A 12,500-nucleotide genomic window follows, 5' to 3' on the forward strand; every position below is an offset into this window, starting at 1 on the left:
GGTAACTTCAGTGATTTAGCATTAAGCTTTGTATCAGTAGAAACCCGGTAGTATAGTGGAATTATGTTACTTTCCCCCCTCATATCCCCCTGAGACGAGAGAATTATGCATTTTATTTCTGGAAAAAATCGACGCAAATATCGTCATTTTGTGTCATTGGAGGATTTTTGGCCAGAGGCTACAGACTAAAGGAGCCAGTTCCGCATGTTTTCAACCCCATAACCAACGCCCATAGGGGTGGGATCTCACTCAGAATTATTTTGAGATATAGTCAGAATTGCGAAATTTTTCTCGCAATATCTAGTTTATATCTTGCAATTATTACTTTTCTCAGAATTTACATAAAGTCCAAAAGTTTGAGGCAAAAAAGACAGATTTTTTTTGCGAGAAAATCACAATTCAGTCCCTCCAGAAAAACGCGATTATGCGATCGCGTGATTTAACGCATAATTAGATTAGATTAGATTAGATTAGATTCAACTTTATTGTCATTACACAAGTACAAGTACAAGGCAACGAAATGCAGTTTAGGTCTAACCAGAAGTGCAATAACAGCAAGTGCAGGATATACAACGTTTGCATAAGTGCAGGACATGGATATGTACTGAATATATATAAATATGTCTATAAATAGAGAGATGGTTATTACTATAAACAGAATTTACAGGTGAATATGTACAGTGAATAATATACAGATGGTTAATACTATAAACAGAATTTACAGGTGGATATGTACTATGAATATAATATAATATACAGATGGCTATTACTATAAACAGAATTTTACAGATAGAGGTATACAATAATATGTTAGGCTAAAATGAGGAATATGGCAGTGGATTAAGGTAGTGCAATAAATTATGGACAGAAGCTATCCGAAGAAAGTGTAAAAGTGCAGTGGAAGTGATTGCATATTACAGTTAGAAGTACGGTGCAAAATACAAATGTAAACAGTAGGTACTGTAAATAACAGTCGGCAGTGCAAATGAGCATAATCCAGTTACGGTGTGGTAGTGTAAGATGCATAAGTAAACAGTTGTTACTGTGATAAACAGTCGGTAGTGCAAATAACAAAGTGAAGGTGGATGTGAGGTAGGAGAGTTATCAGTTTATGAGGGGAGTGGATCAGCGGGGGTTTGAGTTCAGTAAGGAGACAGCTCTGGGGAAAAAACTGTTCTTAAGTCTGCTGGTCCTGGTCCGGTGGATCCTGAAACGCCTGCCGGAGGGCAGGAGAGAAAACAGTCTGTGGGCTGGGTGAGAGGAGTCCTTGAGGATGCTGCGATAATCAGCCAAAGTCCGCATATTCATGCGGGGGCCGCATTTTTTCAAATACGCCGCACTTTCGCCGCATAAATTGCCTATTTCCGCGTGCAAAATATGCAGGGCTATCATGATTTCATAATCCCCGCATTTTCGTTGCAAAAAAAATCATATATATTAGCAGAAAGTTGAAAAATTTTCGTTTACTTCACACTAGAGCCGCCATTTCCGCCTATTGCCATGGGAACGTTTTGAAGTGACGTGATTACCCGACGCGAACGTCATCGAAAAGCTTCAAACCCCGTGGAGAAACCATAGATACCGGTGAAACCATGATGAAGCACAAACTCCCATTGGCCAACAAAAATAACAGCAAAAGAGCAAAGCAGTTTCCCTGTGTGCTGACTGATTTCAAAACACAGCATCATGAAGCTTTGTAGCGTTATGAATCAATGAGTCGATTCAGCGGTTTGAAACGTTATGAATCAATGAGTCGATTCAGCGGTTTGAAACGTTATGAATTAATGAGTTGATTCAGCGGTTTGAAGCGTTATGAATCAATGAGTCGATTCAGCGGTTTGAAGCGTTATGAATCAATGAGTCGATTCAGCGGTTTGAAGCGTTATGAATCAATGAGTCGATTCAGCGGTTTGAAGCGTTATGAATCAATGAGTCGATTCAGCGGTTTGAAGCGTTATGAATCAATGAGTCGATTCAGCGGTTTGAAGCGTTATGAATCAATGAGTCGATTCAGCGGTTTGAAGCGTTATGAATCAATGAGTCGATTCAGCGGTTTGAAGCGTTATGAATCAATGAGTTGATTCAGCGGTTTGAAGCGTTATGAATCAATGAGTGGATTCAGCGGGTTGGATCGCCAAAGTCACGTATTTCAGCAGTTTGACACGCGATCCGAATCATGAATCGACTCGATGATTCATAGCATCATGAGGCTGTGTTTTGAAATCAGTCATCACTATATAAGTCGTTATTTAGTTTTTTTTGCACACAATACTATTATCGTTGCTTCATAAAGTTATTGTAGAACCGCTGTAGTGAGATGGACTTTGTAACGACGTCTTTAGTAGGCTACCTTTTATGGGTCTTGAGAGTGTACATTGTGCCAATGGAGGCCTTTCTGAGCCATCGGAATTCAACTAAAATATCTTAATTTGTGTCCAACAACATAAAGGGAAGTCATTAATGACAGAATTTTCATTTTTAGGTGAACTAACCCTTTAAGAGATTGCACTTTGTGCATTGGAAGCACTCAAATGTCTGTTTTGTATAGCGACATCTGTAAAACAGGAAGTTATTTATTAATTTTTTCAGAAGTTGTAGCATATTCCTTTTGTAAAGCTACAGAACTTGATTGACTAAATGTTTTGTAAATTTGAGCCATTATTAAGGTCTTCAATAAAACAAGATGAGAACTTAAATATTCCAGCACTTTCTGTGATGTAGTGCTTTTTTTCTCTTTCTCATCAAACCGCAGTTTTTGCAAGTTCCCGCAATTTTATCGCATAAAATTGCATAAATATCCCGCATTTTTCATCGCATTTTTTAATAAAACGTGCCGCATAATCAAGGATTTTTGCCCGCAACAATCACAAAAAAAAGCCGCATTTTTTTGGAAGGACTGACAATTGCAACAAAAAAAAAATTCAGAATAGCAAGATAAGTCGCAATTACCCTTTTTTTTTTATTCTGTGGCGGAAACAAGCTTCCTTAGTCATAATGTATGATTTAAGAGCTCATATTAAAAACTGATTTTATAGTTAAGTCATGGCAATAAACTGTGCGCCTTTTAAAGACTTAGAGAGCAATATATTACTTTAGGAGTGATCCTTGTCTTTTATTCTCACTGTAGTAAAATTTAATATATCCTGGAAAAGTCCTGGAAAATAATCGCTGAAAAAGAGTGGGAACCCTGACATTTATTAAAATAATATTTAGATAAAAATGGGACAAATAATTGCATAATAATATAGTCATAATTTAAGTAAATTAATAAAAAATAAACATTTTTGAATTTCAGAATTGTCAAAAAAGTGATCACTGGTTCAGAATGACGGCTTAAAGGGACAGTTCACCCAAAAATGAACATTCTGTCATTATTTACTCACCCTCAAGTTGTTCCAAACATGTTTACATTTCTTTATGTTGAACACACAGGAAGATTACTGTGGAAGTCAATGGTGCCCCAGAGCAGCCTGGGGACAAACTTTCTGCAAAATATCTTCTTTTGTGTTCAGCAGAACATAGAAACTCATACAGTTTTCAAACATCATGAGGGAGAGTAAATGATGACAGAATGCTTTAGTTTTGGGTGAACTATCCCTTTAAAGTGCACCAAATAGGCTACTAAAGAGTTCTTTTGGAATAAATTAAATAATCAAATGTAAAATGATATAAAATGTTATATTGTCGTGAATGGGTGTCCCTTATTCTGCCAGACTGAAGGTGGCAACCCTATGTCATCAACACTTCAGAAGATGCAAAACTAAGAGTTTCATTGTTGGGACTAAAAACCTAAAACTGGAAGCCGTAAAAGAGCACGAATCATCCAATGCCACATCCATTAATCTGCCCTACTCATTTAATGAAATGTATATCAGTTCATGGTTTGTGTGTGTATAAGAGAGAAAGAGAAAATGTCATTATTTCATTGAGACTTGTGATTAAATAAACTGCTGAAGTATTGTAGAGCTTGTAGTATTAATTACTAATCGGTTAAAAACAAGAAAGTGGCTGGTAAAAACATTGAGTGGCTGGTAGATTTTGAAATCCACAGTGGCCGGTGGACAAAAAAGTTAATTTCCATCCCTGGTGTATCGCCTGAGTAATCCGTGTTTTCCAGAGGAGGGTCAGAATGACTCTGGAGCCGAATCTCAGGGGTGTAAACATGACTTTAGAAAGATGGCAGCATCATTATTGTATTCTCACACAGAGATTGGTAGATCTATTAGTGAAATCTGTTGACTTTATCAATCTGTGCTGCATTATATGCCAACGGTGAGCGCTCAAACATGGGGAATAAGCACTTCTGCTGTGTCTCTGACTCAAGTTTGACTGCCTGGAACTCCAGAAGTATTAAAGATATCTCAATATCCTTCTAGATTCTGGGTCTCAATAAACTTTTCTGTTGGTTTCTTCATTTTAAAGGCCCTCGATGATTCAGTCCCAGAGATATGGAGATCTCAATGCGGCTCCAAAAACCAAATGCGGGTCATTTTGCACACAGCTGATAGTTTTATATTTAAAGAGAAATATCTGAAGAACAAATAATGTTGAAACTAGAAAGTTTCTATCAACACAATTGCCAGAAAACACCTGTCTGAGTGCCATAAGTGTTCTTTTTCTAAAGTTTAATGCTTTTTGAGTGACAGGCATTTAAAGATATCTTCAATATCCTTCTAGATTCTCAGGCGAAACACACCTGAGACTTTTACTATTCTGGCTTTCATCAGTGTTTATGTTTGTCTTTCTACAGTGAATATATAGTAAAATACATATATATAAATTGATCAAAAGTAAAGATAGTTTTAATGTTATAAAAGATTCTCTCTCTAATAAATGCTGTTCTTTTGAACTTTCTATTCATCAAAGAATCCTGAGAAATCAAATGTATCAGTATTTGAACTCACACTGATAATAATCATAAGTGTGTGTTGATCATCAGATCCTCATATGAGGATGAGCAGTGAAGGGTCATGTGACTCTGAAGACTGGAGGAATGATGATAATCACAGGAATAAATCACACTTTACTGTATATTCACATAGAGAACAGCTGATCTACACTGGAGTGTGTGTGTGTGTGTGTGTGTGTACAGCTGATCTACACTGGAGTGTGTGTGTGTGTGTGTGTGTGTGTACAGCTGATCTACACTGGAGTGTGTGTGTGTGTGTGTGTACAGCTGATCTACACTAGAGTGTGTGTGTGTGTACAGCTGATCTACACTGGAGTGTGTGTGTGTGTGTGTGAACAGCTGATCTACACTGGAGTGTGTGTGTGTGTGTGTGTGTGTGTGTGTGTGTGTGTACAGCTGATCTACACTGGTGTGTGTGTGTGTGTGTGTGTGTGTGTGTGTGTGTGTGTGTGTGTGTACAGCTGATCTACACTAGAGTGTGTGTGTGTGTGTGTGTGTGTGTGTGTGTGTGTGTGTGTGTGTGTGTGTGTGTGTGTGTGTGTGTACAGCTGATCTACACTAGAGTGTGTGTGTGTGTGTGTGTACAGCTGATCTACACTAGAGTGTGTGTGTGTGTGTGTGTACAGCTGATCTACACTAGAGTGTGTGTGTGTGTGTGTGTGTGTACAGCTGATCTACACTAGAGTGTGTGTGTGTGTGTGTGTACAGCTGATCTACACTGGTGTGTGTGTGTGTGTGTGTGTGTGTACAGCTGATCTACACTAGAGTGTGTGTGTGTGTGTGTGTGTGTGTGTGTGTGTACAGCTGATCTACACTAGAGTGTGTGTGTGTGTGTGTGTGTGTACAGCTGATCTACACTGGAGTGTGTGTGTGTGTGTGTGTGTGTGTGTGTGTGTGTGTGTGTGTGTGTACAGCTGATCTACACTGGTGTGTGTGTGTGTGTGTGTGTGTGTGTGTGTGTGTACAGCTGATCTACACTAGAGTGTGTGTGTGTGTGTGTGTGTGTGTGTGTGTGTGTACAGCTGATCTACACTGGTGTGTGTGTGTGTGTGTGTACAGCTGATCTACACTAGAGTGTGTGTGTGTGTGTGTGTACAGCTGATCTACACTGGATGAATATTTCACTGATTAATAACTATAACAGAAAAAGAGTTTATAGGTGTGTCACATGATGTTCAACCCTCAGAAGTGTCATTAAAATCGCCCCAATCATCCGCCCTGCCAAACCTTCTTCACACTCTGTGACTGATAATGGCCGCTTGTGTGTGTGTGTGTGTTGTGTGTGTGTGTGTGTGTGTGTGTGTTTTCAGCGTGGATGACCTCGCCCTCAGTCTCTACCCCCCCGTGGACCGCCCGGCTGTCAATCATAACGTAAGTCATGATCGCTTGCATTCACCTAACTCTCTCACACACACACACACACACACACACACACACACACACACACGCGGGACGTGTTCAGACGAGCCTCAGCTCCCAGAATGACGTGTTCCATCTGTCACAATATTGATGGCGTCGCCAGGAGGCAGCTGTGTGTGTGTGTGTGTGTGTGTGTGTGTGTGTGTGTGTGTGTGTGTGTGTGTGTGTGTGTGTGTGTGTGTGTGTGTGTGTGTGTGTGTGTTCAGGTGTGCCCGCTCATTACTCACAGGTCGTGGGTTTATTTTCCTCATTCTGCTCCTGATGGGGTTTTGGTTTCCTTGCCACTGTTGCCTCTGGCTTGGCTTGCTCAGTTTTCTAAATTTTTCAACTAAATATCCAAATAAATCTAATTATTAAACTAAATTAACCCTATAAACTAAATTACTGATCTAAAGCCCACACTGTCACTGTATGATAATTGAAATGAACTGATGACATCAGCGTTTTCTCCAGAAAGGCTGAATAAAATGATGCTGCATTATTTTCCTGTTTAACCCTCTATGGTACGGTGTTGCCTCCAGGCCACATAGTCTATTTTAGTTTATTTTTAATACAATGAAACACCAATTTATTGGTCAAACCTATTTTAGAGAAGAAAAACTCAAATACTAATCAATGAAAGTGCAAAAAATTGGTCACATGACCCACAGGGCTCCATTTTGTGTCCTGTTTCAGCACACGTGCACAGGTCACATGGCTCCATATTTTCTCCAATGAAAAGTGCATTTTTCACCAGTTTCCGTCCAGTTAATCACCCACAAAAAATATGAGTCCCCTTCACTGGTAAGTAAAGAAGAATTTTCAAGAACTTTACATTATATAACATCAATGTTTTAGAGTTAATAACAAAAAACTGTGTGTTGCCTCAAGGCGACGTTGCACCATATCGCAGAAGGCCAAACAGACACACTGGGTGGATACAAATATAGTATATTTGTAGGGGAAAGAGTTAAAATTCTCAAAATGTATTTGCATTTTTGCATGATTTTGTAATGCACGTAAGAGATGAGGATGAAGATGGAGATGAGGATGAAGATGGAGATGAGGATGGAGATGAGGATGAAGATGAGGTGGAGGATGGAGATGAGGATGAAGATGGAGATGAAGATGGAGATGAGGATGAAGATGAGGTGGAGGATGGAGATGAGGATGAAGATGGAGATGAAGATGGAGATGAGGATGAAGATGGAGATGAGGATGAAGATGGAGATGAGGATGAAGATGGAGATGAGGATGAAGATGAAGATGAGGATGGAGATGAGGATGAAGATGAAGATGAGGATGAGTATGGAGATGAGGATGAAGATGAAGATGAGGATGGAGATGAGGATGAAGAGGAGGATGAAGATGGAGATGAGGATGAAGATGAGGATGAAGATGAAGATGAGGATGGAGATGAGGATGAAGAGGAGGATGAAGATGGAGATGAGGATGAAGATGGAGATGAGGATGAAGATGAAGATGAGGATGAAGATGAAGATGAAGATGAAGATGAGGATGAAGATGAGGATGAAGATGAGGATGAAGATGGAGATGAGTATGGAGATGAGGATGAAGATGGAGATGAGGATGAAGATGGAGATGAGTATGGAGATGAGGATGAAGATGAAGATGAGGATGGAGATGAGGATGAAGAGGAGGATGAAGATGGAGATGAGGATGAAGATGAGGATGGAGATGAGGATGAAGATGGAGATGAGGATGGAGATGAGGATGAAGAGGAGGATGAAGATGGAGATGAGGATGAAGATGAAGATGAGGATGGAGATGAGGATGAAGATGAAGATGAGGATGAAGATGAAGATGAGGATGAAGATGAGGATGGAGATGAGGATGAAGATGGAGATGAGGATGAAGATGGAGATGAGTATGGAGATGAGGATGAAGATGAAGATGAGGATGGAGATGAGGATGAAGAGGAGGATGAAGATGGAGATGAAGATGAAGATGAGGATGGAGATGAGGATGGAGATGAGGATGGAGATGAGGATGGAGATGAGGATGAAGATGGAGATGAGGATGAAGAGGAGGATGAAGATGAAGATGGAGATGAGGATGAAGATGGAGATGAGGATGAAGATGGAGATGAGGATGAAGATGGAGATGAGGATGGAGATGAGGATGAAGATGGAGATGAGGATGAAGATGAGGATGAAGATGGAGATGAGGATGAAGATGAGGATGAAGATGAGGATGAAGATGGAGATGAGGATGAAGATGGAGATGAGGATGAAGATGAGGATGAAGATGGAGATGAGGATGAAGATGAGGTGGAGGATGGAGATGAGGATGAAGATGAGGTGGAGGATGGAGATGAGGATGAAGATGAGGTGGAGGATGGAGATGAGGATGAAGATGAGGTGGAGGATGGAGATGAGGATGAAGATGAGGTGGAGGATGGAGATGAGGATGAAGATGAGGTGGAGGATGGAGATGAGGATGAAGATGAGGATGAAGATGGAGATGAGGATGAAGATGGAGATGAGGATGAAGATGAGGATGAAGATGAGGATGAAGATGGAGATGAGGATGAAGATGAGGATGAAGATGGAGATGAGGATGAAGATGGAGATGAGGATGGAGATGAGGATGAAGATGGAGATGAGGATGAAGATGAGGATGAAGATGGAGATGAGGATGAAGATGGAGATGAGGATGAAGATGGAGATGAGGATGAAGATGGAGATGAGGATGAAGATGGAGATGATGATGGAGATGAGGATGAGGATGAAGATGAGGATGAAGATGGAGATGATAACTTGATGTGATGGTTTGGTAATAATTGTGTTCCACGATGGTACAATGTTGCCTGAGAGCAACAGCTGAATTTGAAATATTACTTTTTATTAAAGAGGAAGTTTGTAATACATTATAAACTGGATAAATGTGTTTGTTCAGGTGTCTGGTTAAAGAAATCGATGTTTTCAATAAATATATTTATTTTTTCTACATGAAAATGTCAAATGTTTAAATTTGTCCGTTGTGGTACAATGTTGCTTTGAGGCAACATACTTTTCAAATATAAATAAATAACAATGATGAAAAATTGTATTTCTATTGTTATTAGGGATGCCGCAATTGTCAATATAATATTGAAGCGTTCGGTACGGCATTCACGGTTCAATACGCGCTTGTGAATTGCGGTTTTTCGGTTTTGTATTGAATTAATATTTTTTCTACAAATTCTATCATTTTCCTCCGTCCCAATACTGAACAACAACACACATTCACATCACAGGTCAGTGGTGGAGTTATACTCACGAACACTAGAGTTATTCACAATCACCAAAGTTCATTATTTGCATGCGTTTTAAAGTCTTGCCGGCTCATTCGCGGTTTTAACATGCGCTTTTCCGAGCGCGCACACTAAACGCCTGTCAAACACGAGATTACTGGACTAAGTAGTCGTCTTACTGCGCTAATACTGTCAAATACACACAAGGTTAACATAAACACAGTCGGTTATGTCTAAAGTGAAAGTAAATCGGTGTGTGTCTGTATATTAGATGAGCGCAGGTCTTTAATTGACAGCGGCGCAGCCTATAGTGAACACGCCGTCCTTAAAGGGACAGTTCACCTCTAAAATGATGTCATTATTTACTCACTCTAATATTGTTCCAAACCTGTATTAATTTCTCGATGACAGAATTTTCATTTTTGAGTGAACTATCCCTTTAATGTTAACACAACAACAAAAGACAAAGAGAAAATCACTCACTGCTCTTGACTGAAGAACTAATACAGCAGCTTTAATAAGAATCAGTGTATATTTTATAGTGAAGTCTATGTAGTGTTTTATTTTTACATTTATTCATTTAATTTCATACTTTAATGCTGCTGTACAGCTCTGAGCTGCCGGTGTAAATCTTTATATACATTTATTTTATATTATACAATACACTCGGAATGTGTACAAGGGTTTTTTTTAAAGTCAAGTTTTAAGTTTAAGTAAGGTTTTTCAATCCTTTTAAGTAAAATAAAGAAAGAGTATTGCAATAAAAAATAGTATTTTTTCTCCTTAACCTCTTGCTGTTCCTGTGGCCTAAGAATAAAATAGCAAAAAACTGAACCGAACCGAAAACCGTGGTTAAAAACCGAGGTGTGTATTGAACTGTGGACTAACTGTATTGTTGCATTCCTAATTGTTATAGTGTCCTATTTTAAGCAGGAAAAATATTTTTTTCCTCATTGAAATCATATTGCGTACCATAGAGGGTTAACACTGTGAAGCTGCTTTGAAACAATCTGCATTGCTAAAAGCGCTATATAAATAAAGCTGACTTGACTCCTGTACGAGTGTTGGTGCAGCTGGAGTTTAATGACTGATGTGATTGTGATTGTAGGTGTGTAAACTGGCATGTGTGCTGAAGAAAGTGCTGGAGATCACCAGGTAAGATCATGCCTGAACACGACAGCTGAACGCTTTATTATTATTAATATGACATGGCTCAGATTGTTTACTACGCAATCACGCGTTTGATTCATCGTTCACACATCAGCCCCGCTTCACACTCCTCCATCAGGTCCAGTCATGTTTGTGCGGAGGCCGATGTTTCCTGGGTGGAGTTTCTGAGCGGAGCTGTGGATCATAACCTGGAGAAGGTGGAATCGCTTCTGCAAGACTGCGGCTCATAGCAGCTTCACTGTTTGACCCCTGAAATAATGCAATCTGTGAATATAGTTTTATCCATAAACGCTTCATGTAAGGACTCATAGAAGTGTTTGACCTCCTTTATTACATCACAGACTTTTGCTTTAACCCTTGTGTAGGGTGACCACCCGTCCCGCTTTGTGTTGTACCGCACAGCATTTTCACCCCTTGTCCCGCATGTCGCATATTGAGAAAATGTCCCGCATTTTCACCAGTCTATTGATTTTTAATGATCATATTGAGAAAACATGCATGCGTTCTTTTGCCTTTTTAAGAAAGCATTTTATTTATTATTTTTGCGGCATCGTTTTTCACCTATATTTAACAGCGCTTCGTCAGAAGTAACATCCCGCCTTACACAAATACAAAAGCCATTTTTTAAAGCATATCCAATGGTTGAAAAGAAAGGAGTAAACACGGTCACTGGTAGATTGTGACGGCTGTCAATCAAAATGTGGAGCGGTGATTCGTTCCATGTGTTCCCTGTCAGAAAACGAATGGATAGTTCTGTATATAAATGAATATATTATATAATTAATATACAAGATTAACTAATTTAATGTTTTTTTATGTGTTTCATTATTTATTTAGTTGGATTTTAGTTGCACTTGGTCAGAACTGTTTCAAAAGTAGTTATCTGCATGATGCCTGCTGCCTTTGGGCTCAGTGATGTTGAATTTAAGATTATACAACAGTTTCAGGTTATGTTTTAGTGTTGGTAACATGTCCCACATTGTCCCACACAAACTTAGTAATCGTCCCACATTTGGTTTGTTTGATGGTGGTCACCCTACCCTTGTGTTATGTTGCGGGTCAATTTGACCCGTTTTGATGTTTAAGTTGTCAGAAATATCAGTTAACCAATGGTTTTTTCTTTAAATTGTGTGACTTTTTCTCATTTAGGGTCATGGACATGCATGCAAAGTTTCAACACGCTGATGTGTTTAGGGATGCACGACATTATCGGCACGACATCGGAATCGGCCGATAAACGCTTAAAATATAAAAATCGGCATCGGCCGATATGAAAAAATTATGCCGATATGATAACGTGTTGATATGCGCCTGCAATAACTCACGTGTGCAAGGACTTCTATAGCGATAAGATCACGTCAGCCGTGTGCTCATTCTTCAAGTGAAAACAAGCAAATGCATGTATGGTGATTTATATTGTCAGTTTTTAAATGCTGCCTTGAATTTGTGAATCAACGCAGGATTGCCAGGTTTTCACAACAAAACTAGCCCAAAACAAGCACAATCGCGTCTCTCTAGCGCACGCAGCAGCCTCCACAGCAGCTGAAGCTCCTCGAGGTCCTAGTGCCCGACCCGTGAAATATTATATATAGCCTATTTAGTGGAGGCGCTGTTGTTACAGTAATAGTGTATGAAAAGTAGAATACACAAATAAATAGAAGGTACTTCTTTATCTGAATAAATAAAGCAGTAATGAAGTCAAAGCACAAGCATGGCACTTGTAAATTAAATACTTTTACATACAGTTTATTAATCTGTAATAAAATT

The 12,500-nt window shown here is 39.3% G+C and overlaps 2 protein-coding genes across 4 annotated transcripts in view; one reads left to right on the plus strand and one right to left on the minus strand.

Moving 5' to 3' along the window:
* ccndbp1 (cyclin D-type binding-protein 1) overlaps window positions 1–11,087 on the plus strand; it is a 16,009-nt gene extending 4,922 nt beyond the window's left edge. The window contains exons 9-11 of the mRNA XM_079840954.1: window positions 6,220–6,280; window positions 10,672–10,718; window positions 10,852–11,087. Of these exons, the coding sequence (XP_079697080.1) occupies window positions 6,220–6,280; window positions 10,672–10,718; window positions 10,852–10,963 (220 nt within the window). The 3' untranslated portion in view covers window positions 10,964–11,087. The remainder of the gene's footprint in view (window positions 1–6,219; window positions 6,281–10,671; window positions 10,719–10,851) is intronic.
* Window positions 11,088–12,389: 1,302 nt separating this feature from the next.
* Window positions 12,390–12,500, minus strand: part of tgm8 (transglutaminase 8) — a 24,766-nt gene continuing 24,655 nt past the window's right edge. For all 3 annotated transcript variants that reach the window (XM_079840951.1, XM_079840953.1, XM_079840952.1), the window contains exon 13: window positions 12,390–12,500. This exon is cut by the window's right edge and continues 1,714 nt beyond it. The gene's annotated coding sequence lies outside the window, so the exon portion shown is untranslated.

This window comes from Gobio gobio (assembly GCF_949357685.1).
Source record: "Gobio gobio genome assembly, chromosome: 17".
Classification (NCBI taxonomy): domain Eukaryota; kingdom Metazoa; phylum Chordata; class Actinopteri; order Cypriniformes; family Gobionidae; genus Gobio; species Gobio gobio.